Raw genomic sequence first — 27,562 nt, forward strand, 5'->3', positions numbered from 1 at the left:
GTGGAACAAAGCAAGCAAAACGGTCGGAACGAAGGAATAATGACAGTAAGACGCGGAGACACATCGCAAAATGGCGACGACTACGAGCATCACGGAGGTAAAAAAAAAAGACTAACATAACAGATTATGATGACCTACCCGAGCACGCTATTGCCGCCTGGTAGCGCGTGCACACGAGGCCAGCTAGGTTCAGTAGCGCTCCAAAGATGGTGCTTGTTACTACTAGCAGACATTTCTCGCAGCGGTAAAATTGGTGGTGCGATGATTATGCGAGGAAAAAAAAAAATTGCAATATTTGATGCCCAATATTGGGGATGCGAGCACTACGCGAGTGCGAGCATTATGCGAGTAAATACGGTAACAAACGTTTGACGCCATAGACTTACATGAGCGTCGGCCGGGATTGCTCTCGTATTTAGAACGATCCGAATTTTTTAATTGCCAAGATTTTACCATACTCGGTGGCCAGGTACATGGCGGCCAACAGCACAGCAACGCACCAAGGTTTGTGCAGTAAGAACAGCATTAACAAGAAGAGCGTTACTTTGTGTGTGTTTTAGCACTATCATCACATACACCCTTGATGCATGCGAGCAGTTTTCCAAGTCACTTGTTGCCAGGCTCTCTCTTGGCTCAGAAATTAAAAATAAAAAGTGGTTTCTCATGTGTTGCTTGCAAGGAAGCCAATGGTTCCATGCATTTTGGCTATTCGTCTTTGGTGTGGAGTGTGTATGCACTGAATATGTCCAGCAAGAAAAAAGTGCATTCCGATGACACCAACAGTGACATATAATTGTTAGTCTGTAAGGCATGCAGCATACTTGGTATTACTTTTTCTTCTGATATTATAGGTGCAGTTGCAGAATTTTTTTTTTCTTTCAAAGTAACTAATTTTATTTAGGTTGTAAAGAAGGGTACCTTGTGCCAGTGCGCCGGCACGAGGCATGAGCACCATCTGTTCGAGTTCGGACCTGCAAGCACCTACCTCGACCTAGCCCTAGCAAATGAGCTCACCCTACAATGAAGCTCGTTATAATTTTGGTGGAGTGTGCGAGGACTTATCCTGGAGCTACGCAGTTGCAATCTTGATACTACGATGCCATCTGACGCCATCCAACCAACAGCTTCTTTACCGCAACCTGCCCCTGTGCGCTTTGTCAACAGGATCCTGCCATTTTCAATGGCACGGGCGACCTTGATATGGAAGACTGGCTGTCCTCCTACGATCGGGTGAGCGCTCACAATCGATGGGACGGCAGCATGAAGCTGACAAATGTCGTTTGCTACTTGACGGATGTTGTGGACCTTTGGTTCAAAAACTGCGAATCTGACTTCGCCACCTGGTCCGCTTTCAAGACCGCCTTTATGACATCTTCGGGCGTCCAGCCGTGCACAAACTTCGCGCTGAGCAGCGTCTTTGCTCTCGCTCCCAGCAGGTCGGTGAAAGCTTCACCAGTTATATCGAAGACGTCCTCGACCTATGCAAGCACGTTTGTGCATCAATGACAGAGACTGAGCACATCAAGCATGTGCCGAAGGGCATTGAGGAAGACGCCTTTCACATGCTTGCAGCCAAAAGCCCCACCTCTGTCAGCGAGATCATCAACCTCTGCCAGAGTTATAACGGACTGCACCGAGGGCGAGTCTTCACTCGGTTGCCCTCAACACAGGCCGCGACTCTTAATAATATCGACGTAACGAGAGAAGTCAGCAGCTGTTTAATGCTCTAGATTCAGCAGTTTGTCCATGAGTAGGTCGCCTGGCAGCTGTCGCCACTTCCTTCTGTTCCGAACCCACTATCAAAACTGGCACTTACACTTCAAAATCTGATCCGGGAGCAAGCGTCCGAGGCCATGCCGTCAGTTTTTCACCCGCTTTTCGTTTCAGGGCCTCCCGTTGCAGTGTCTTCTGTTGCAGTTTCTTCCGTTGCAGTTTCTTTCGTTGCAGTGTCTCCCGTTGCAGTGCCTCCTGTTGCTGCTCATCCTGTTGCAGTGCCGCTACTTATGCTGAAATAGCCCGACAGCCACCGCCAGTGTTTCCTCCTTTTCGATCTCCCCTTCGAGTCATTCCCGCTCCTGCTGTTTGGCCGCGCCCTCAATGTTTCCAACTATGATGAGCACCAGACAACTTTGCTGCGCCTGTGGCATCGCTGGACATTTGATGCGTCACTGCCGCCGCCGCGTCATGACCTCTTTTGACGAAGCTGACCACCGAGCATACGCTTATGACCCTCCTAGGCATTTTACCAGAACCCCGACTTCCAAGCCCATTGACCCCGAATACCATCCATCTGTTTGTCGCCGCTCTCCATCTCAGCTTCACCACTCAATGTCTCCCATGCACCGTCATTCAAAACCTGCTGCAGGAAAAGCTAGTAATCGCAGTTCCGGAGGCAAGAACTGCGTTTTCGACGGAAGATCTAAGCCCTCGTTTTTCGCCGCCGAATTTGATAAACGTTTCCATGGAGGGCATCGACGTTCTTGCCCTTGTTGACGCCGGTGCTGCTGTGTCCGTATTAAGCGAGAAATTGTGTCGTATTCCCCCATCGGACTACAGTTCCTTGTCTTTGACCAACATGGCAGTCGAGCAGCCTAGAGATCCATGGATCGCCTCTCTTCTCGCTTTCCTTTCGGACCCTTCGCCCACTTCGACACCTCGTACAATTCGCTGCCAAGCTGCTCATTTTACAATTCGCGATGGCCTCTTATATCGCCGAAATTATCTTTCTTCCGGCTGCAAATGACTGCTTGTCATTCCTCAACATTTGCATTCAGAAATCTGCGCTTCATTTCACACTGACCCGCAAGCTGCTCACGGTGGCGCATTCAAGACTTATACTCGGCTTCGCTTGCGTTTCTACTAGCGCAGAATGTACACCTACGTCTGCAAGCTCGTTTGCTTATGCCTTGATTGTCAACGCCGCAAGGTCGGCCATTGCCATTCCACCGTCCCCATGCAGCCTCTCCCTTGCCTATCAAGACCTTTTGACCGAGTAGGCATTGACCTCTATGGCCTGCTTCCCTACACTGCAACCAGAAACCGCTGGGTCATTGTAGCGGTAGATCATCTCACCTGCTACGCCGAAACCGCCGCTCTACCTGCTGCTACGGCACGCAATGTTGCTACCTTCATCTTACATCACTTCATCCTTCGTCACAGAGCACCAAGGGAACTGCTGTGAAACCGTGGTCGTGTATTTTTTATCTAAAGTGGTTTCATCCCTCCTGCAGCAATGTAGCATCACTCATTGCAATACTACAGCCTACCACCCCCAGACTAATGGTCTGACTGAAAGATTCATCCGAACTCTAGGCGACATGTTGTCAATGTACGTGGCTGCCGACTATTCCAACTGGGACACATTGCTACCCCCCATCACATATGCATACAACGCCGCTACGCAGACCACTACGGGATTCTCGCCATACTTCCTTACCAGCCCGATTTTTCTGAAGCCACCACCATGTCTGAAGCCTCTAGATACGCTGAGGAGTGCAGGAAGCTCGGCCGTTCGCTCACGTCTTCCGACCAGGGCTGACAGAAAAATCGTTTCGACGGCCACTCACGCCGCCGACAGCTTTCTTCCGCAAGCCCGTGTCTGGCTATATGTGCCTTGTACATCACCTGGCCTCTCCTGCAAGCTACTGCCGAAATACCAATGACCCTACCGCGTCCTTGAGCACACCTCACCTATCAACTACATAGTTGAGCCCGTCACACTCTGGTCAGACCTTTGACGACGTGGGCGTGAGACTATCCATGTTTCTCGGTTAAACCCTACTACAACCCAGACGTATTGTTGTCCCTTTGTCGCCAGCTCCCTCTTCACCTGGGGGGGGGGGGGGTGATTGTAAAGAAGATGACCTGGTGCCAGCACGAGACGCGAGCACCAGCTGTTCGAGCCAGGACCTGCAAGCACCTACCTTAACCCAGCCCTAGCAAATGAGCTCGCCCTACAATAAAGCTCGTTATAAGGTAAAGGAATAAAAATGTACATTTTCTTTTTGCCAGTAGAGTATCACTCAGCCGTTGCATGCTAAGCTTTTACTGAACATAACTTTCTGAATTCCGGTTACAAATGACTTGCACTCATGGAAGCGTTTTGTAATTTATGCAACTTCCTACTTATCATTGTGACCTAGCAAGGTCTGAGTGAACTCTTTAGCGGCAAGAGAACTGGAAAGCTAGTGAAAAGTCGGTCGAGACGGGGCCTCTGCTGTATTATCAACGTATGACTGACTGTACACGTGTGTTCACCAGGATTCTCCCTTTGGTGGGGGGCAGTGGTTTTGCCCCCAATCACTCGCCCACCATCGACAACTTTCTGTGATTGTGACGCGGCCTGTCATGCAGTTTCAGACTCGGCAGTGCGTCACTGGCCTTTTAGATTTATTTCAAGATGGCTTCATGCCATTCATGTGCCTACTCATATTTTTCTCTCTTGCATCCATGTGCTTCCTCAGCTCATAGAGTATGCTGTGATGCAAACGGTGTTCGGTAATTTTAGGGCTGTTCAATAAGTCGAACTTTCGGATGATTCGAACATTTTTCCTGGAAGCCAAAGTAACAAGATTTTACTCTGTTGGCAGTGTGGCCGCCGCTTTCTCCTTTTACTTGCTCCCATTATAGCTTACGTTTCTAGAAAACTGCACTTTCCTTTTCGTGCGACATTACCACTAGTACGGCAGCCCCTCGCCTAGCACATTACACTTTCAAAAATTTGCGTTTTTCACCATGGTGCGGTGCTACTTAGCATCCCACATTTGGGCAACGCTAACGTCAACCTCGTGCGCTCTATTGCTAGCGGGGCGGGGCGTTGATGCATAGACAAAGCTAACAAACGTTTGATTTGGAGCCTTGCTATGAGCTGCAAAATGGGTTCAGAAAGAAAAGCTCAGTAGCTACTATAGCCCCCAGTAGCCCCCCCCCCCCCCCCCCCCCCCCCCCCTTTCTTTCTTTTTTTTTTTTTTTTTGCTCAAGACATTCACTGTGTTGTCAGTGTGTCATTATTTGGTTTATACAGCTGCTTCCCAATCCCCGGTCCGCCCACCTCTCAGAATTTTCTGGGGGAGGAACCCTGGTGTCCATCTTCATATAAGTGGTGGAACTGCTGCGCCAATATTCTGCTACAAAATCGATTTTTTTGCCTACTTCTGCGCCACGCCTGCGCCAGAAGTCGCGAATAACTCTGCTGACAGCAAAAGCGAACTGTCGCGAAACCAAAACTGACATCTGTTCTCAACACTGTGCAAGGTGGAAGAATATTTTTGCAGGTCCTGGGCGGACGATCACGTGACACAAAACTGACATTTGTCTAAGTCACTTCTGCGTCTCCTGCCGGTGGGTTGTTTTTTTTTCCCCCGATCTACTGGGAGGGAGTGAGAGGAAACTGCAAGGTATCAAGTCCAATGCGTGGGAAGGGTGAAAGGAGGGTCTGGCAGGCTGTCCGTCGAAGGGTCGAAGCACGTTAAAATGCTTGACGGCTTTGAGCTGCCCTGGGTGCTCACTTGATTTGTGTGTGTGTGTGTGCGCGCGCACACGCAAAGGATGTGTGAGCAGGCTGGCCAACGGTGACGGTGCAGTTTCAAACGAGTAGTGGTTTGTAAGTGCCCTCGGTAAAGCATAGCTGGGGCAGTATGCACGCTTGCTTCCTTTTTTTCGTACGAGTGAGGTATAGCCTGTGATGAACTGAGTAGCAGCGGCAGGAGAGCTAAGGATTTTACTGTTTATGTGCGCGCGCACTGGACAGTCCGTTAGCCGCTTTTTTACGTTCAACACCTTATATGGAACATCTTGTGTAATTTCATAGTTTAATTCCAAACGTCGACGTTTACGCGCCATTTAGAAGATTATCTGTCTTGACAGTTATTTCTTTTCCTCCAATACAAAACTGCATGTGTGTGGGCACCCGTGTGAAAATAACTCATGCTCAGGTACTCAATATATTTGCAGCCACGCATACGGTCAGTAAGTACCCTTGGATGTCTTCATTACAATGAGGAAAGCATACGCACAATCCCTGCGGTGCGCTGCGAAGAAGCAGACTCACGACTCAAGAATCCCTGCGTCACTTTGATTAACCAACCACCCCGCCAAATTACGGGAAGAAAAAGAACGAAAGCAAAGATTGTGAACGCACGGAATCGGCGCTCCCCACGCATCGCGCCGTTTGACTGAGCAGCACCAGCAGCGCGCCTCTCTCGAGGGGGGAAAATAACTCATGCTCAGGTACTCAATATATTTGCAGCCACGCATACGGTCAGTAAGTACCCTTGGATGTCTTCATTACAATGAGGAAAGCATACGCACAATCCCTGCGGTGCGCTGCGAAGAAGCAGACTCACGACTCAAGAATCCCTGCGTCACTTTGATTAACCAACCACCCCGCCAAATTACGGGAAGAAAAAGAACGAAAGCAAAGATTGTGAACGCACGGAATCGGCGCTCCCCACGCATCGCGCCGTTTGACTGAGCAGCACCAGCAGCGCGCCTCTCTCGAGGGGGGAAAAAAAAAAAAAATCTCTCCACCCAGGATCGGCAAAAATATTCTTCCCCTTTTTCCTCCAATCAGCACGGGTCTTGAAGGATAAAGGCGCCTCGACGTTACCCTGTTGTACAGGATAAGGACACCCAGTAAAGAGGTCAGAATCAGGAAAAGGTGCAGGAAGATATCAGGCTGGCCAGGAATATGAGTGCCAATGCTGAGCTGCTTTTCTCAAAAGGTGTCAAGTCTAAAAATTTTGCAGACATTGAGAGTGGACAAGCCCTTCTGAAAAATAGTTAGTTAGTTATATGGAGTTTTATGGCGCATAAGCAACTGCGGCTATCATGCGCCAACCGCAAGGTTAGACGATCAAGTGGCTACAGTAATGATGCTCAGATTTGGTTTAAAACATTGGCTTCCTTTAAAAATCCGTAAACAAGTGAAAAATCAACAAGTGCTTCTTGGCCTAAAAGCAATGCGGGATGAAATGGGATGTGTTCTTTGTAAAATACAGTAAAATATTTTTTCCCGTGCTCCTCAAGTTGTGAGCATGAGATTAAAATATGATTTACTGTTAGCTCATGTCCACACATTTCACATACAGGTTTGCCTTTTTTCGTTAGTAGGAAGCTATGTGTTATGTGTGTATGGCCTATGCGCAGACGACATAAAATTACCTCAATGAAACGTTTCTGATGTTCACATGATTGCCATTCTCCTAATATGGGCTTTATGGAGTGAAGCTTGTTCTCTGCTTCGCTTTCCCAATCAGCCTGCCATTTAGCTCGTAATTTCGTACGTACTAAGTTCATTCCGTCTCTGTGTGGCATGTTTATTTGCTTTATTTGTAAATTTTTCGCACTTGCTGCGCATATATCTGCTCGTTCATTACCCTTTATCCCAACATGACTGGGTACCCAGCAGAATTTGATAGTATGTTTTCTTCTTGTGATATTTACTATGTTGTGTATAATGTTTCCTATGAGTGGTTGAACAGCATTTTTGGAGTTTATTGCACTGATGACGCTTAATGAATCTGTGTAGATGATGCTGTTTTTGATGTTCTTATCCAATATTTTCTTCACAGCAACACAGACAGCGTAGCATTCGGCTGTAAAAACTGATGCACACTGGGGTAGTCGTGTTATTTTCTCTGTGTTATTTTGTACTATTGCACTGCCAACATAGTCTTTAGTTTTTGAGCCGTCTGTAAAAAATGCAATGCAATTTTTATATTTTTCTTTTAATGCAAGGTATTCTTGTGATATATGCTCATGTGGTGTGCGTGTTTTTTGAAACTGCGTTAGTGTGAGGTCGAAAACTGCTGGGAGGGTGTACCATGGTGGGAGTGGTTTATTTCTTGGGGCAATACTTGGCAATTCACTGAAAAATAGACAGGAAAGGCTCGCAGCAGCACTGTCCAAGCTGGAGTCATCAAGGCAGGAGAAGAAACAGTGCCTTAATGTTGCAGTTTTAAGAAGCAGTAGTTCTGAATTTCTACAGTTTTTATATTACGACAGCTAGCAACCTTCTTTCCAAGGCTGCGGTGTTTATAGCGTAGTTGTATATCTCATTATGCCTTTTCTCTGAATAAAAACTGCCTTTAGCAAAGCCCCCTGTTTGCTTAATTTGGGACTTTTTAAGGAAAGAACAGCACTTTGCCATGCAAAAACAAGCTTGAAGCTTGTTTTTGCATGGCTATTGTCGTTATAAACACCTGAGCAATTATTTCCAGAAATAAAACAAGCCTACCTTAAGCGTCTGGAGATTTGAAATTTTGCTACACTGTTTTTTTTTTTTTTTGCTACAAAAGCTCAAATATTTGCAACAAAATGCCATTTTTCCTGCTACAAAACTTGAAATTTCTGCTGCAAACTGTGATTTCTTCTGCTACAAAAGCTTCTACAAGAAGCCAGTTGCCAGATCCACCACTGTCATATACGCTTCAGTTGCTAGTCAGCACCAGGTTTTTGTATCACCACTGTACTGTTTCTGCACTGTTCCTTTTTTTGTTTTGTTTAGAGGGTCGCAGTCTCAAGCCCTTACCATGAGATCCTTTACATGCTGCTGATTTTAAATGTATGAGGTGCTTGACACATAATTTATAATCCAAATTTACATGGCACTGAGTCTCGCTTATTCCACAGAGTTGAAATGGCTGAAATTTCCCTGTTTGCATCACATACGGTCGCATGACCACACCGCGCGATTGTGCTTTCGTACTGCTGCCAGAGAGGAGGATTTGGCCTGAGTGGTCTGTTTGTTACCTTAAAGTCTAAAGATTTCAGTGAGCGCACCGTGTGCGCTCCAGAAGTGGCATGCAGCCCACATCACATAGAGGAATATGAATCGGAGGACATCGTCCCTCTGATTTCTGGCATGGGGGTCCTTACGTAGGCAGACCTCGAGACATTGCACTTAGCGCTGCTCCATTTGGAGGTGCGCATTATTATGGGCCACTGCGATGGCCGAGGAGATGTGAGCATGCCCTCTCACACTGTCAGATGTGCTGCGGCAGAAAAGTGCGGTGGGCACCTGACTTGGTTTATGTGGTGGTGTTCTGAGGCAGACTTCTGTCTGAACACTAGAAAAGGTAGCACAGGATTGCTAGGAAGGTGTGTCCCCTATGCTGATGTATTGAAAGCGAGAAAATGTTGGTCTTCTTTGCAGTGGGGACTGTGAAACCACTCCCCTATGCTGAAGTATTGAACGCGAGAAAATGTTGGTCTTCTTTGCAGTGGGGACTGTGAAACCACACCGAAGCGCTTTGCAGTGCTGGTTAGTAGAAGAAAAGGCAACCTCATGTCACCGGATCCCACTGGCAACATGTGGTTATTTTTTGCCAACTTTCCAGTCATTGGGTACACAGCCAGTATCAAACGACTGCTCAGAAGGCTTAACATTTGGTTGTTTTCTCTTTTACAGTCTTCCGGTTATAATGAAATCGGATCAGTGGGAAACGGAAATGACTTCGCCTATATCCACTATTTCGCTATATCTGGACTTTGAAAAAAAAAAAACAAATAGTCGCCAACCAAAAATTCCTCCCCGTGATTTTCAGACATGCTCCATAGAACGTATATGAGCACCTGAAAGAAATGCTCTAAAATTGTGAATGTCTTCACAGTCCTTGTGTTAAAACTCTTATTTCATGAAAACCCCAAATTTTTGTGCACATGGCTATCGGAGAGCTGACCTCTCAACTGCCTGAGGCATTTGCGAGTATCTCGATGTCATTCAGAACACCGTTCAGGCTGCAAGCCATTTGTATGGCTTGTAATTTGTGTGATGTTATTTGTAAACTTACACCAGGGGTTCTTTATTGTTCCTGTTTGGCAGGTAAAGAAGAAGGTGGTCTGCCATCTAGACATGGACCGGCTGAAGGGTTTCAGCATGGCATGCAGGCTGACTGGAACCAAAAAAAGTGGTTCCCTGGTGGACAAGCTCAAGGCTACCCTGCATGGCACCTGCAAGGTTTGGCTTTGCACAGTGTTGGTCGTGGTGTGCATTGAGCCTGAATAAGCAGTACAAAATATTGAAATTGCTAGTGTCTGGCCATCCTCATTTCAACTTCAAAGCAAGTGAGTGAAGTTCGGTGATAGTCTGGTTCTTCAATGCTCGGTAAGGGGTTGCAATGTTTAAGCAGGATTTAACCAGTTTCAACTTCCTTGGCTCTCTCGGTTTCCACAGTCGTGAAAGAAACTTTTCACAGAATTAACATTCGTGGCTAGCTTTATTCAATCAGTGCCTTGGAGGAAATGCACAGAATTGATTGTTTTTGTTTACAACTATTGCATCCCATTGAGTGAAAGTTTGGTAAAAATGTGGGTTTGACCACATCTTTACATCGTGCACAAGAACGAAGTCCTGTTAAAAGCATCGCTTTATTTACCGAACATATTGAAAATCTGATCAGTCTGTTTCAGCAGGGAAACCGCACAATGGTCTGGTGGGAAAAATATGTGACTTCAGTCAGCATGATGGCACATATGTAACACGTACAAGGGTGGCTTTATTTGGGAGAAGATAGGTGGCAAGATAGCATTCAGCGCATAAGAAACTGGTTCAGAGGTGAAAGTAGACAATATGCCATTTTGCTGTCAGGTTACAACTGGGTTATTGGGCTCACATAGATTGCAACTTGTTGTTACTTTGTTCTGCTGAAACCATCCATGTACATTCCTATTGGAGTACAGTAATACCTTGCTGATACATATATTAAAAATGGGAGAAAAGCATTATTGAAGAAAACATATACAGTTGAATCCCGCTATAACGAAATTCACGGTGCACGAAAAAAAATTCGTTCTCGCGGAACTTCGTTATCGCAAAAATTTGACTTGAAACGCAGAAAGAATTGCCCAAGCAGCAGCAAAGGCGTTTAATGCCAAAAATCTGTAAGCTTGGTTTGCTTACGCTTCACGGCGAGCAACGCCGTCACGCGATTTTCGCACTCGGTCAGCAAACCCATTGCAACATCGTCGTCTCGGACAGCAACGAAATTCCTGATGACATCAAAAGCGTCCATCACCTGTACGGCGGTTGCCGCAGCCGGCGCTTCCTGTACGTCGTCGTCTTCTTCATCGGAAGAGTCCTTATCATTCCGGGCAGCTTTTATGATCTGCTCATCACTCACATCTTCGTGAACAACAACACAAGCGTCAGCGCCGATGTATTCGTCGAGCTCGAGATTAGGCGGCACGGTTCCTATTCCTCCCAGCGTTTTCCAGGCGGCCGCGATCCCCGGAGCCGGTGACGCCTCTTCGTCGTCGTCTGTAACGCCTGGTGTTAGGCCAGCAGAGTGTACGGGTCGACCTTCGGCAAATCCGGCGTGCCTGAAACAGTTCACAATTACTGAGCGCCCCAGTGTGCTCCAGGCAGCAGACATAATCTGCAGTGCCACGTACAAGTCCACCTTCGTGTCTCGGCCGGTTTCAGTGTTAAAAAGCAGCCGCTGAATTAACCTCCCGCGGTAAGCGCGCTTCAGGCTAAGAATCACGCCCTGATCGAGAGGCTGTAAGACAGACGTGCAATTGGGAGGGAAAAACCTCAGCTCCATGTTAGTGAGCTTGACTTCGTCGGAGTGATGCGCTGAACAATTGTCCAAAAGCAAGCAAACTTTACGGCCCTGCCGCTTCATGTCGCGGTCGAATGCCATCATCCACTCGGTGAAAATAGCGCGGGTCATCCATGACTTGTTGTTCGCCTTGTACTGCACAGGTAGGCTACGAGTTCCCTTAAAACAGCGCGGCTTGGCACTTTTGCCTATGACTAACGGCGGACGCTTGTCCGAGCCATCCATGTTTGTGCAAAGCAGCACTGTGATGCGTTTTTTGCTGTGTTTGCCGCCGTGACAGCGCTGCCCCTTGAAGTCGAGCGTCCTAGCCGGCAACATCTCGTAGAATAGCCCGGTCTCGTCGGCGTTGTAAATGTCTGCAGGCGCGAAGTTGCTTAAAATTCCGGCCATGTTACTCGCCTTCCAAGCAGCTGCTCCGTCCACGTCTGCTGACATTGACTCGCCGCACAACACTTTTCCAACGGTGTTATGGCGGGCCTTGAAACGGTTTAGCCAGCCAATGCTGGCTTTAAAATCATCAATGCCAAGTAGGCATGCATAGTTCAAGGCTTTCTGCTGGACGATGCTTCCGGACAGGGGGACGTTGCTGGCTCGTGCTTCCACAAACCACGCATGCACTGCTTTGTCCAACTCTTCATGGAGGGGCCGCGTCACCTTTTTGTGCTTCGAGGATGTGCCTGAAGCAAGTGCCATTCTCACGCTGTCCTTATTGCCTAGAATCGTTGACAGCGAACTTGCAGGAATTCCGAAGTCTTCAGCAATTGCCGCTTTCTTCCTTCCGCTTTCTGCTTGGGCGATTATTTGAGCTTTTTGCTCAAGGGAAAGAGTTCTGCGTTTTTTCACTTGCGTTGCCATCGTGTCCTGCGGATGAAAACTCGTCGTTGTCGAAGAGAAAGGCAGCGAGTGAACAACGCGACCACGACACAAAGCCAAAATGGCGGAACTGCAATCACGTGATTTCATGCTTAATGTGGCTTTGGATTTGACTTGGACTTCTCGCCAATAAAACTAGTTTCGGTTTCGAACGCGAAAATTTCGTTGAAGCGGAAACGCTCTGCAAAAATGGTTCGTTGTGCAGAGAAATTTAGGCCATTAATTCTTATAGGATACTCGCGGGGAATAAAAAATTATTCGTTGTCGCGGAAATTTCGTTGTGGCGGTATTCGTTGTGGCGGGATTCAACTGTAATCTGAACTTCCTGATTTAGAAAAATGTAACTGTTAAATGAGGTACAAAGGTATTTTGAGTTGAGGCTTTCACTGCATAAAAGTGTAGAGTAGCATGTAGACACCAAGTGTGAACAGTTCCTTTAAGTTTCGCAGAATTCAGTCTGTATTTGCTTTGTCCTAAGAACGGAAGAGATTTAGTAACAAATCTGTTTCGTAGAAAGGCAATGGCGAGCTGCTTCCTTTGTTGCTTCCATTTAGTAACAAATCTGTTTCGTAGAAAGGCAATGGCGAGCTGCTTCCTTTGTTGCTTCCGGATGCTTTTTCCCTTGACTTCAGGGACGTGGAGAAGCCATCGCGATGGCTTACAGTCACCGCATTTTTGCTCATGCTGCATCCCCCAGACCCGGCCCGCTCATATACGGATGAAGAGTGGTTGTTATCAAATGGTTCACCCCTGTGACCCTAAGGCACTGCAAAGGAGCCTCCCCCCCACCCCCTCACCACAACCACCACCGCTGTAAATTAATTTTCGCAGAAAATATGCAAGGGAGTTTCGCCGACTGTGTCTGGCAAACATACTTTATGTGGCTGTCGCAAGAGGGCTGCACTACTGAAAGAAAGGTCCATTATGACAAGCCTTGCATGTTGATGCAGTGGCTGTCAGGGAGCGGGTATTTTCGCTGGATACGAAACAAAGCAGCATTATGAAAGTCCACCTGTGGCATTGAGCGATGCTGCGACCCATCACGGGCTCACAGGCTGATGAGAACCTTAACCCTATACCAACCCGATGGCAACCCTAAAAACTTATCCATATGTCTTGAGGTTTTTTTGTCTTTTCAAGAGTTTAGTGTTTTTGTGTGGGCGGTGGGGGATCTGCAGATTGAGAGGATATAGAATTGTTACGTGAAGCGGCCTAGTGGCAGATGTAAAAGCAATCCCTCCTTTTTTTATAACGGAAAAGATTTAAAGAATTGCTAATTATTGCTACTTTCTATCCTTGCTTTTAAAAAGCTGCTTTGATGTTCTGCTATGCCGAGAGAGGGTGACAGTTCTGCAGCATGAGGTTATCAGCTGTGAACTGAGAGGGAAAAAATGACACCATGACTTTGTGAGAATTTTAGAGGGCCATGTATATGACCTTTACTGCTGTGAGTAACTGCTGCTGTGCAAAAAAAGTACAATTTTGACTTGCTGTGCTTGAAACAGTGTGCTAAGTTTATGCTCACCACACATTTTCACCTTGAAAAGTGACTGGGTATCATGGAAACGTCTGGAACAGGAGACTTCAAGATAAGCCAAGTGGAAAGAAAGTGAAAGCATCGAAAGTATTTGGCCAAGTGGGAAGCTGATCTGAGGTATAAAAATTGGCTATCAGCCAGTAAATAAAGCTTGTTTTTCTTCTGCAAAGCATGCAAAAGTGAATGCAGAGGTGGAAAATTAGAAACCAACTGTTACCTGACAGGCGCTAAGCACAAGAAAAGCGTTGCAAGCTTGCAGTCGACCTGCATTCTTGACATCTGTGCCTTTGGTAAGTGGGCAAGGTCAACTAGACAACTTTGTAAAATAGGCCGACATCAGACTTGCGACAATCAATGTGAAGCACAACTTGCCTTTAGATGCCATAGGGCATTTAATTGATGTTATCAAGACTGCAATGGGATGTCTAGCTGACTGAAAAAAGTTAGGTTGCAGCCAGACATCGTGCACTGTTATTGTAAGGAATATCCTTGGAGTTCAGAGTTGCGAAGACATTTCTGAATCTTTGCAAAGTCAGAAGTTCTTTGTTGTGTACGGATCCATTGAAAGAGGAATGGTGAAACGTCTGTCCTTTGCCTGTTAAACAATTAAACAGAGTCAACGAAATGGTTTGCTTAGGAGTTCATTTGGTGACCATTTAGGCGTACTGCAGTAAAACCTCGTCTATCCGGATCTTATAAACTCGGAAATTTGGTTAACTCAGACTCCCTGCGCAGTCCCAGCAAGACTATGTATAGTTGAATAGCGGCAAGTACTCATTATCAGGCATTTACTCGCATATCGGTTATTGGTGAACTTCGATGAGGGCTACCGACCTTCCTGCGTTAGCTTGCAATACTGCACGAATGTGCATCCACAGCGGGCGGGCCACGGGAAACCAACATGAGGCGAGTCGGTCTGCACGCTGCTTGGCAAAAACGAAAAACAGTGACAAAAAAAAAGAAAAAAAAAGAAAGAAAAAGCTGAAGGGTAAGAAATGTGATGATGATCATAGTGGATCATGTGAGCAGTGGCTAGGTAGCGCCGGTGACCGCGCATTTCAAAGGGAGAACCACATCATCATCATCATTGTCAGGGTGGCGAGACTGTTTGTATTGTTGTCACATGACTGTCACTGCTGTCCCGTGGCTGCGCTGGTTGCACGCCTGATTTCTTTGTCGCGATTGTTTGTGGTGTGATGGTGACAGCGCGTGAATCATGCAAATAAGTACTCGTTGCTCTGTTCGACTGTGTTTGGAGCCTGCTGCCGCTACCGTTCCACTCCACAACAATGGTGACCGCCACTCCAGTGAAGCAATGACGATGTTGTCGTCGCTGGCATGCTGACAGGTGACAACATATTATCAGAAGTTCTCAACGAAGATGGAAATTGTTCCTACGATGAAAGTAATGAGCAGCCGCTGCCGCAGTGTCGCACTATGCAGGAGGCTGCCGAGACTCGCTGTACTTGAGGAATTTTGCGTCCGATCACACGACAGTGAGCGTGCGCACTACCACTTGACGGGACTGAAAAAAATTGTTATCGCGTAAATTCTGGCGAAAAAACAAACAAAAATAATGCAGTCTTTTATGAAATAAAGGTGTGTATGCCCAGTACCTTTTTTTTGTTGTTTTCATGGTAAATTCGATAATCGGTTAACCCGGACATTTTTGCCGGGCCCTTTCGATCCGGATTAACAAGGTTTTACTGTATATGCTGTGGCATTTAGGTGCGTATGCTGTGCAGTAATGGAACTATACCTAAATCTCTCTTATGCAGGCAACGGTGCCCGTACTTCTGGAGGACAATATCAAGAGGGAGATCCCCCTGTGGGAAAGGGAGATGGCTGAACTTTATGTTCAGCAGAACCATGCTGGGTAACATTTTCTCCTCTCTTCTGCCTGTAACTGCAAGGGGAGCAGATAAAGTTGTTCTTGATTTTATATACCATGAAAATGCACATATAATACGAGGTGTAGTTTTGGGATAGCAAAAACAACAAAAAAGAAAAGCTTTTATCCACGTGTAATGCATGTAAGGAAAGCAAGCCAAAAGCATTTATTTGCACTACATTTCATAGTCGCCGTACGAGGTATACGCCCTCTGCGCTTGCGCGTCCAATGCAACCTTGCACCAGGTGTTGTATACCGTATTTACTCGCATAATGCTAGCACTTTTTTTCTTGGAAGATTGACGCTAAGTTGGGGGGTGCAATAATTATGTGGGGAAAATTTTCAAGCAAATGTTTTGGAGCGCTAAAAGCAATTTTAAGCAGGTGCGAATCGAGATTCTTAGGTCAGCTATTGCAAATATTGTTACGGGGATAGTTCAGCTTGAGGTTGCAGAGAGCGGAGATGGGAGACGAAGCTTTCGCACAATAGACCTTTCCTGCAGGCACCAGCCGACACTGCTCGAACGTCGTCGTCGTCTTCGCCAAAACTCCCGAGATTCTTCATTTTCCTTCTTATGCGCATATCAGTGCATGCAGTGCCTAACATAACACTACCCCGCCGGCTGAAAAGCACCGTCCCGGTGCGTACTAGCGTCCAAACCAGGGTCCGTGTAGTACGGCTTTAGGCGTGCAACATGGATCGTCTCGGTGCGTGGTGTAGAGGTATGGCGTGCGAGATGCAAGGGCGCAATTTCATATGTCACTGGAGTCACTTGTCGTAAAATATGGTAGGGTCCTGTATAACGGGGCAAAAGTTTTTGTGAGAGGCCAACGCGGCGAGCTGGGGTCCAAAGCAGCACTAGAGACCTGCAAGAATACTGGGTGTTCCGATAACAGAAATCATAGCGACATTTCTGGGAGGCTGCGAGCCGGTTGCGAGCAACAATGCGAGCAGCATTAGCTCGGGCTATGGCGTCACAAGCATATGAGCTGGCAGTGGCAACAGAAGGAAGCAGGCTGTCAAAAGGAAGCAGAGGCTCACGGTCGTATAGAAGATAGAAGGGGGAGTAGCCGGTACTGTTGTGATGTGACGAATTTTATGCAAATGTCACAAACTGCAGCGTTGTGTCCCAGTCGCAGTGGTTATCAGAAACATACTTAAACAGCATGTCAGTCAGTGTCTGGTTAAGGCGTTCGGTAAGCCCGTTCGTCTGTGGGTGGTGGGCAGTCGTGAAAGAATGACGAACGTTGCACAACCGTAAGATCTCGTTGACAATACGCGCAAGAATGCAACGGCCACAGTCGGTGAGCAGTTGGCGGGGAGCTCCATAGACGAGTATAACGTCGTTAAGGAGGAAAGCAGCGACATCAGTTGCACAACTGGTTGGTATTTCTCGTGTGACCGCGTAGCGTGTGGTGTAATCAGTGGCCACCGCAATCCATTTGTTCCCCGATGCGGACAGTGGAAAAGGCCCTAAAAGATCCAGACCCACTCGAGAAAATGGGTCTATGGGGATGTCAATCGGCTGCAGAAGTCCAGCTGGTAAAACTGATGGCTTTTTCTGACGTTGACAGCGGTCACAAGCAGCCATGTAGCAGCGGACTGCGCGGTATAGTCCTGGCCAAAAGAACAGACGACGCACACTGTCATATGTGCGAGAGACGCCTAGATGACCCGCTGTGGGAACGTCGTGAAACTGTTCAAGGACGGCTGTGCGTAGGTGCTGAGGGACTACTAGTAGAAGGTGGGGCCATCAGGTCGCATATTGTGCCGGTATAAGGTGCCATCATGGAGCACAGACAAACGAAGGGAAAGGTCATGGTGATCGGCGCTGAGGCGATTGATAATTTCGTGAAGCTGAAGGTTTTGGCGTTGCTCACGGCGAATGTTGGAAAAGTCAGAAATAGAGAGCACGGAAGCGTCATTGTCACATTCAGGTTGACTTGGCGGGTCGACTGGATGACGGTACAGGCAATCGGCGTCTCGATGCAACTGGCCAGACTTATAGACCACTGAAAAATTGTACTCCTGAAGGCGCAAGGCCCAACGTCCAAGGCGACCAGCAGGGTCTTTGAGTGTAGAAAGCCAACGCAATGCGTGGTGGTCAGTGACCACTGTGAATGGCCGCCCATACAAGTAAGGGCGGAACTTCGTAATGGCCCAAACTAGGGCTAAGCACTCACGTTCAGTTATGGAATAATTCTGTTTGGCCGCAGAGAGGAGTCGGCTGGCATAGGTGATGACGCGAGGGGGACCGAGCTGACGTTGTGCGAGAACGGCACCAATTCCATGGCCACTTGCTTCGGTGCGTACTTCTGTGGGCGCTGACGGATTGAAGTGAGCCAACACTGGCGGACCGGTCGGGTGGCCAATAAGAGTGGCGAAGGCGGCCGATTGTTCGGGGCCCCAGGAAAAGGAGACCTCGTTTTTCAGAAACTGCGTAAGTGGACGGGCGATTTCCGCGAAGTTTGGTACAAATCGCCAGTAATATGAGCAAAGTCTGAGGAAGCTACGCATGTCGCTGTGAGATTTCGGTATAGGAAAACCACTTACAGCGCGAATTTTGTCGGGGTCCGGCTGGATGCCATGGGTGTTAGGACCTTGAGTTCCTGGCGACCAAAGCTACACTTCTTGTAGTTCAACTGAAGGCCAGCTTGTCGGAAGACGCCAAGAATAGCCGAAACACGATGGAGGTGGCCCTGAAAAGTTGATGAAAATACGATGACGTCATCGAGGTAGCACACACAGGTGGTCCATTTGAACCCGCGTAGTAAGGAGTCCATCATGCGCTCGAAGGTCGCAGGGGCATCACATAAGCCGAAAGGCATCACCTTGGATTGGTAGAGGCCATCTGAGCTGACAAAAGCAGTCTTTTTTTATGATCGCTTTCGTCAACAGAGATCTGCCAATATCCAGAACGGAGATCGATGAAGGAGAAGTATTTGGCACCATGCAGGCAGTCGAGGGCGTCATCGATCCTTGGAAGAGGGTACACGTCTTTATCTTGTTTAAGTGTCGATAATTTATGCAACACATCCAGCTGTTGTCTTTCTTTTTGACGAGTACTACCGGAGATGCCCAGGGGCTGCTCGATGGCACAATAATGTTGCTGGCCAACATTTTCTCCACTTCTTCCTGAATGATCCGGCGTTCGGAAAGAGCAACTCTGTACGGCCATCGGTGAATAGGGCGGGCATCTCCAGTGTCGATGCGATGTGTGAGGACGGACGTTTGGCCTAGAGATCCGTGACCGAAATCAAAAATGTCGCTGTATGACCGCAAAAGGCCGGCAAGGGCACTGGCATATTCGGGACGCAGGTCAGAAGCAACCATGGCTGAGATGCGGACTATGTGATGGGACAGGTTGTGCGGGTACCTCGGCGTGACTGTCGGACAGCACTGCAGAAATAGTAAAGCTGGACAAAGGCGACAGCTCGGCAAGGAAAATGCCCTCCGGGAGAACTTGCGAAGACATGCTGAAGTTGAGTACGGGAATGTAGGTGAGGTTATTTTCGACATGTACAATTTTATGAGGTAGGACGATGTTGCGCTGTAGAGTGACGTCAGTGATGGGGTTGACAACGTAGTCGCCATCGGGAAGGGAAGGAAAAGGTGACATGGGTACGTATACTGCCGCCTAGGAGGTAGGCGAGTAAATGTACTGGAGCGGTGGTGAGGCTGGGAATGGTCGGCACTAGTGTCGTGAACACAATGGTGCAGGGCTCGGCGCAGAAGTCCGGAGGAACAGTCAATGAGCGCGGAATGGGCTGTTTAAAAGTCTAGGCCTAAAATGACGTAATGGGCTCCAGTGTTAATGAGAGCGGGCACAGGGGCTCTATCTACGAGGACATTGATCAGGTTGCAGCGTGGTGCGATGGTCGAAACACAGTTGGCTGTCCGGGTTAGTAACGCAGCGTCACGTCCGGGTGCTGCGTTGCCTAGTTTCCAGAGTAGGGGCCTTGGTACGTTGGGGACAAGCTGTGGCGAGGAGTAGGTGATCGGGAATGGTGGGCTTGAGGCGATGGCGAACGGCTAGGACGACGGGCTTGCTCAGTGTTCTTGGTACGAAGCTGTGTTGGGGTGACAGAAGCGCGCCGTAGTGCATAGTAGTCATGGCGGACAGGGCTGTAAGGGCGAGAGGGGGGAACCAGGCGGCTGCGGCAATAGCGGGACGTATGGCCAGCCCGACAGCAGACGAAGCAAATAGGCCTATCGTCAGATATGCGCCACTCCGCAGGATTGCGGGTCGGGTAGCGCGGTGTGTAGGACGGGCTTGTGGCAGCAGCAGCAACCACTGGTATTGGCTATGGTGCAGGGGGTGGCGTGGTAGGATTGGAGACGAGGCCCACATTCGCAAATTCTTTGCGGACGACAGCCTGTATCATAGCTATTGTTGCCTCTGGAGGAGGTGATGTGAGTGCAACAGGAGTCATGGCCTCGATTTCCCTGTAGACGATGGTAGTGAGGTTATTCTGACTTGAAGACTGCTGCAAAGTGGGCAGATCGTCACATGATGATGTAGTCACCGTGTTGGGAAGGCGCTCAAACCAATGGACGATGCGGCACTGCTTCGGCTGTTCGAAACGGCGACAGACTTACAGGACTGAGTCTACCGTAGAACAGTCTTTGCAGAGAAGTAAGTTGAATGCGTCATCAGCGATACCCTTAAGTATATGGCCCACTTTATCATCTTCAGTCATGGAGGTGTTCACCTTTCGACACAGGGTGAGGACGTCCTGTATGTAGGCGAGGTATGATTCGGTTGACGATTGAGCACGAGTAGCCAGGTCTTTTTTGGCTGCTAGAGCTCGCCCAATCTGCTTGCGGGAACAAGTCCTGAAGTTTTTGTTTGCAGATTTCCCAAGTAGGCATCTCCTGTTCGTGGTTGGTAAACCAGGTCTTCGCCGTTCCCGCTAGATAAAAGATGATGTTGGCAAGCATTATGCTAGCATCCCACTGGTTGTTCTTGCTGCACCTTTCGTATTCATCGAGCCGATCTTCAACATCCATCTTGTCTTCGCTGTTAAAAATGGGCGAATGGCGGATTTTGGTTAAGGCCATGGGGGCAGGTGGAGTTTGCGTAGCGGTTGATGCGTCCTGGGATGCCATGCTTATTGTGGCAGTCGGTGGGGTGAGCTCGGGGAGATGGCGTCCACTGCGCAAATCCAGGTTTCTGGCGCGAAAATACGAGGAGCTGTGGCAAGGGGATCGAAAGCGCCTCCACCAAGATGTTACGGGGTAGTTCAGCTTGAGGTTGCAGAAAACGGAGACGGGAGACGAGGCTTTCACACAACAGACCTCTCCTGCAGGCACCAGCCGACACTGCTCGAGTGTCGTCGTCGTCTTCGCCAAAACTCCCGAGATTCTTCGTTTTCCTTCTTATGCGCATATCAGTGCATGCAGTGCCTAACATAACACTACCCCGCCGGCTGAAAAGCACCGTCCCGGTGCGTACTAGCGTCCAAACCAGGGTCCGTGTAGTACGGCTTTAGGTGTGCAACATGGATCGTCTCGGTGCGTGGTGTAGAGGTATGGCGTGCGAGATGCAAGGGCGCAATTTCGTATGTCACTGAAGTCACTTGTCGTAAAATATGGTAGGGTCCTGTATAACAGGGCAAAAGTTTTTCTGAGAGGCCAACGCGGCGAGCTGGGGTCCAAAGCATGCACCGCTAGTGCATGCACCGCCTAACGTAACAATATAACCAAAACTTTACTTTCAAGCAGAACTTACCTTGTTATAAAAGTACAGGGTCGCCGAAACACAAATTGCTAAAACACTTTATTTGCGACACACCACCTCATCATCACTCCCCGTGTTTCGGGGTATAATGCGCACAGTAGACCACACAGTTCTACTTTTGATCAGAGACTTGATCCGAGTCTGTGTCGACACTGCAATCGCTGTCTTTAGTAGCATACTACGCAGAACTCGACGCTGAAGTGCCTGCTGGCAGCGCAGTTGCTATGCTGTAGTGCATACTCTAAGGCTTTCAGCTTAAAAGCAGCTGTATAACTTGCGTGCCCGTTATACCCAGTGGCACGGGCAGAGGCACATTATTTTGTTTTTGTTTTTTTTTTTTTTTGGGGGGGGTATCATCATAATCATCAGCCTGACTATACCCACTGCAGGGCGAAGGCCTCTCCCATATTTCTCCACTTAACCCGGTTCTGTGCTAGCTGCATCCACTTGACCCCCGCGAACTTCTTGACCTCATCCACCCACCTAACTTTCTGCCGCCCCCTGCTACGCTTTCCTTTTCTTGGAATCCAGTTTGTTACCCTAAGCTCCCATCGGTTATCCTCTCTTCGCACTACATGTCCTGCCCATGCCCATTTCTATTTCCCCTAGAATGTCGGTAACTTGAGTTATTTCTCTGACCCACTCTGCACGCTTCCTATCTCTTAATGTTACCCCTACCATTTTTCGTTCCATAGCCCTCTGGGTTGTCCTCAACTTAGGTATGGTGTGTGTGTGTGTGTAGTAGGCGGTGGGTGGCGTCCTTTGCAGAGCGCCTATCACCGTCGGCGGGATTGTCGTCCTGGTTGGCCCGAGCCCCCAAAGGCCTGGTCCAGGACCCGAGCCCGGCTGCCCTTCACATAGACTGCTAGCTCGCGTACGCAATGCGGACTGCTTGAGGACTGCGTTGCGTTGCTTTCATTGTGGCTACGCCTGGGTCACGTGGTGAGGATAGTGGATGGTATGGATATGATCGATAGTAGAGTACCGTTTCCGAAAACCTGCTTGATCCTTTGCTTGATTGCAGTCTAAGGTTGCCCTGATTGTATTAGCGATTACCTTAGTAAATACCTTATACGTAACAGACAGTAAGCTGATTTGTCTGTAATTTTTAAGGTCCTTAGAGTCCCCTTTCTTATGAATGAGGATAATGTTTGCATCCTCGGTTAGAGCTGAATATCTATTCTGTAGCGAGATTCTGAATTCTTCTGCCCTCCCCCTCACCGCTAATTCGTTGATGGGTTTCTTTCTTACTAATCTGTTGCGTTCCTTCCTCAGATTTAGGCTAATTCGGTACCTCACCACCCTGTGGTCACTGCATCGCACTTTCCCTATTATCTCTACATCTTGAATAATGGCGGCGGTTGAACACGGTATGAAGTCAATTTCATTTTTAGTCTCCCCGTTAGGACTTTTCCATGTCGATTTCCGGTTCTTCCGTTTGCTGAAGAAGGTATTCATGATTCATAAGTTATTGCACTCAGCAAACTCAACTAGCAACTCCCCCCTGCTATTCCTAGAACCAATGCCATAGTCACCTGCTGCCTGGTCTCCTGCCTGATTTTTCCCTACCTTGGCATTGAAGTCGCCCATTAGTACAGTATACTGCGTCTTTACTTTTCGCATTGCTGATTCTACATCTTCGTAGAAGCTTTCAACTGCCTAGTCATCATAACTACATGTAGGTGCATAGGCCTGTACAACCTTCAGTTTATACCGCTTGTTAAGCCTAATTACGATGCCTGCCACCCTCTCGTTAATACTATAGAATTCATCTATATTACCCGCTATGTACTTATTGACAAGGAAACCTACTCCTAGTTGTCGCCTCTCCGGTAAGCCTTGATAACACAGTACATGCCCCTCCTTCAGTACAGTATACGCCTCATTTGGCCTCCTAGCCTCACTAAGCCCTATGACATCCTATTTCATACCCTCTAGTTCCTCTAACAGCACTGCTAAACTGACTTCACTAGCTAGGGTTCTAGCATTAACCGTTGCCAGGGTCGGTTTCCAATGGCGGCCTGTCCAGCGGAGCCAGGAATTCTTAGCACCCGCTGCTGCGTCACAGGTCTGACCGCCGCCGCTGGTGACTGAGGGCCGGGGATTTATGGAACTAATCATGAGAGGTTGCAGCCAATTACTGCACCAGGGTGGCCAACTCCTGTCCTGGTGAGGGAGTGCGTTGCCGGAGGTGTTCACTAGCATCAGGTCGCACCCCAAACCTGCTTATGAAATTCCATTGACACGCGTTTTTTTTTTTTTTTTTTTTTTTGTTTTTTTTTTTTTTTATCCGCTGGAGTTGCGTGGCATCGGGATTTGAACCCCGGTCCTATTGCATGCGAGGCGGATGTTCTACCACTACGCCACCGCTGCACCTGCTCTCTACACAACGCTAATTCCATTCATATATTGAGCCGCGAGTACTTTAATTGACCCCCAATATCCCACGCGATTCCCATGAGTATACGCACACCTGCTCCTGCCGACTTACTTTCCAGACAATGGTGCAAAATACTTACTTTCCAGACAATACTATAGAATTCATCTATATTACCTGCTATATACTTATTGACAAGGGAACCTACTCCTAGTTGTCGCCTCTCTGGTAAGCCTCGATAACACAGTACATGCCCATCCTTCAGTACAGTATATGCCTCCTTCGGCCTCCTAACCTCACTAAGCCCTATGACATCCCATTTCATACCTTCTAGTTCCTCACAGCACTGCTAAGCTAGCTTCGCTAGCTAGGGTTCTAACGTTAAACGTTGCCAGGGTCAGTTTCCACAGTTTTTTGGGGGGTAGCCTCACCATAATATATGTAAAACTTGCGTACCGCCCCACCACGATACGGCTCCCAGAACGCGGTAGACGGATAACAACGAGACGCGGAGACAACTTGTAAAATGGCGGCGACTACGAGCATCATGGAGGTAAAAAAAAAAAAAATTAATTAATTAATTAATAAAGAAAAAAAAAAGACGAGCATAACCTATGATAATGTTCTACCCGAGCACGCTATCGCCGCCTGGTAGCACGTGCACACAACGAGGCCAGCTGGGTTCAGTAGCACTCCAAAGATGGCGCTTGTTACTACTAGCAGACGACTCTCGCGGTGGTAATATTGGTAGTGCGATGATTATGTGAGGAAAAATAATTTCCAAATTTTGACGCCTAATGTTGGGGGGTGCAAGTATTATGCGAGTAAATACAGTAGTGCGAAGCACCTTCATATGCTGGTATGGTTCAATCAATAGAGCAGCTAACATTGGCCCCGGCAGTCGCAAAAGCTGCACACCCCTTCAGTTGGTGTAAACCAGTAAGCCACTTCCGTTCGGGCATGGGAAGGCTTAGCACAAGCTAGCGGGTAGCATGCTCTGCGCTCTGTTCGCGTCTGCTAGTCAAGCATACGTGACCGAGCTGTAGGGAGTGGCTAGCATGGCTGGAGAGAATGGTGCAAAATGCCGAGTGCTGCTTTGATGGTCCCGACATAGTGTGAAGTGCACTTGACCTGCTTCCGGTCGAGAGTACCGTAGTCGGGAGGCCCGCGATGCCAGTGTTATGAAACCAAAACCCTCAAAACCATCAACTGACATCACTGCTAAATAGCACCTCCTGTAGCTAGAAGCCTAATACTGATAGCTCTGTACAATAATGAGGTTGGAACTGCGAATTTAAGCTGAAAATTTTTCATTCTGCAAATAATACGAGACAGAAACCTGACACGCTTAAACGGGGAACATAAACCTTGTATTATATGCCAGTTTTTACAGTATAGGAGCCTGGCTCTGGAGTTTTGAATAGAGTGGCACTGCCTCGTTGCGGCCAAGGAAAACTTGACTGGGTAGTACAACGGCAGCTCTGGCTATGGTGCAGTACGTATCCCGCTGTCTTTCTACATCAACTCGCGCTTCTTTCTGCCCCTTCGTGAGCGGGAAAAGACTCGTCATGTATCATGGACATCATTGTGAACCATCAAAAGCCTAACATAAGGAAAAAAATGTGCTATGGCTGCCTTTCAGCAAAATGTTCAAAGCATGTGGCATAGATCTTACCGTGTACCCCTCCGTCTCGAACCATCGTCACCGCTGCTATATTGCTGCTTGCGTCGTAGGGTGCCATGGACGCATGATTCCGTTCTCAACGGTAGGGTCTTCTGAGCAGCGTCACCTGGCGATAGATAGCTGAAATATTGTAAAAATGAACAAGAGCGCATTTAAAGCCTGCCGAACTTGTTGCCTCAGTGGCGCAATGGATTAACACTATTTACCTGAGCACTTAAAAGGACAGAACACTGGAATTTAGGTCTCGATTTTTTTTCACAGCAGTGGAAAGATTGAATTCTAAATTGTTCGATTCCATAACGGTTTTGTTAGAAACGCCATAGAAAATTTTTACCAGGAATTTTTAGATCAATGCGTGCGCCCGCTTTTATGTAGTCCGACGCTGGAAACCATGAGCAGCGACCGCGATGAAGACCGATAGTCGACAAAATAGATGTACCGAAAACAAATACAACTTTCACTCGCCAGGCAATAATCAGACATTTTTTGCGTAGAGTAACATACTTTTCAGTTTCACACTCAATGCTGTAATGGCACAATAACGCATGCCCTCGTCGACGAAAGTTTTAGTGGGCACTGTCATTACTTCATTCACGAAATTGCAAACACTGTAGCGCCATCTAGTGGCAAAACCTGAAAGCATACCTCTCGCGAGGCGAAAGCAGGGGTGGTTTTTATTTAAGGAAGCACTGGAGAGAGCGCAAAATATTAAAAATTATAGTAAGCACTCCTAGAAGAAAAAAAAGAACAGTGTGCAGTTACGAATATCAGGAACAGTGTGCAGTTACGAAAATCAGCGATATTTTGCTAACATGTAGTCACATGGGGGGCTACACTGAAAGTACTAGGGTTTCTCCGCTAGATAGCGCCTTGGTTGTTTTTATGCGATTTTCAATGGCAAATTAAAATTGTAAAGCCTCTTTTTTTTATATTATAGTGCTCGATCTGTACAATATGAGGCAAGATTTTTCATCTCCACCATAATCTCATGACATATTTTGGCCATGTTCTGTCCCTTTAACGAATAAAACATATGTTCAAATCCTGTATGTGCAACTTTTTTCTGATTTTTTTTTTTTTAATTTGCAACATTAAAATAAGCTACCAATATCTTTCCTGGATGTGCTTTTCACCTTTAGGTTGCATCATGCGACGTTTTCAATTCATAATAGCCAAACAACCAGCCGTGAATAGAGCCACGAGGTGACAGCATGACAACGGTAACACTAAATATTTTCACCACATTCATTTCCTGACTTTAGTAAGTATATGTTACCTTTAGGTGGCATTCAGAGACACCTCTCGGTAATATTTGCCGTTTAATCCGCTGAGAGGCAACCAGTGAGGAGAAAGAAGTTGTGGGACCCTACCTTTGAGGAGACGGAATTATGCGCCACGGACATGTTGGTAGGGACGATATAGAGTACAGCCAGCCATTCGTTATGCTACTGTTTTCAGCAGCTGCTCTTGTATAAAAACTACTCGTACGTCAAGCAATGAAAAATGAGGACGGCAAACTAGAGCTCACTTAAAACGTTTCCTATCTCAGTGAGAACAGCCATTCACTTTCAAGAGGAAAAAGCAATAGACTGCATTTGGCATGGATTTAAAATTACTAAGCAGTCGACAATGCCATTTCGATCATTATGCACCGCATGTTTCTGAGCTGAGAGCGCGCTTCTAATGTGCGATGTCGCCCCGCTGTTCCAAAAGGCAAAAGCTTTGGCTCGAGAACTGCAAGCAGACTGACAGTTGAGCAGTGGAACGAGGTCAGTGTGCCTTCACTGATATCTGTACCTAACCGTGAACACTGAAACTCTGCCGCGGCATAACTTGAACCTTCCGGCAGCCCCAGCTTCAGCTTTCTGTGTGACTTTCCAGTATGTGGACTCTGTATTT

The 27,562-nt window shown here is 47.6% G+C and overlaps 1 protein-coding gene across 1 annotated transcript in view; it reads left to right on the forward strand.

Annotated features, from left to right (window-relative positions):
• Nucleotides 1–27,562, forward strand: part of IntS8 (integrator complex subunit 8) — a 147,636-nt gene that overhangs the window by 34,915 nt on the left and 85,159 nt on the right. Inside the window, exons 8-9 of the mRNA XM_084587879.1 lie at nucleotides 9,824–9,958; nucleotides 15,750–15,847. Of these exons, the coding sequence (XP_084444005.1) occupies nucleotides 9,824–9,958; nucleotides 15,750–15,847 (233 nt within the window). The remainder of the gene's footprint in view (nucleotides 1–9,823; nucleotides 9,959–15,749; nucleotides 15,848–27,562) is intronic.

This window comes from Amblyomma maculatum, chromosome 1 (genome assembly GCF_055883805.1).
Source record: "Amblyomma maculatum isolate TAMU_Amacu chromosome 1, ASM5588380v1, whole genome shotgun sequence".
In the NCBI taxonomy this organism is placed as follows: domain Eukaryota; kingdom Metazoa; phylum Arthropoda; class Arachnida; order Ixodida; family Ixodidae; genus Amblyomma; species Amblyomma maculatum.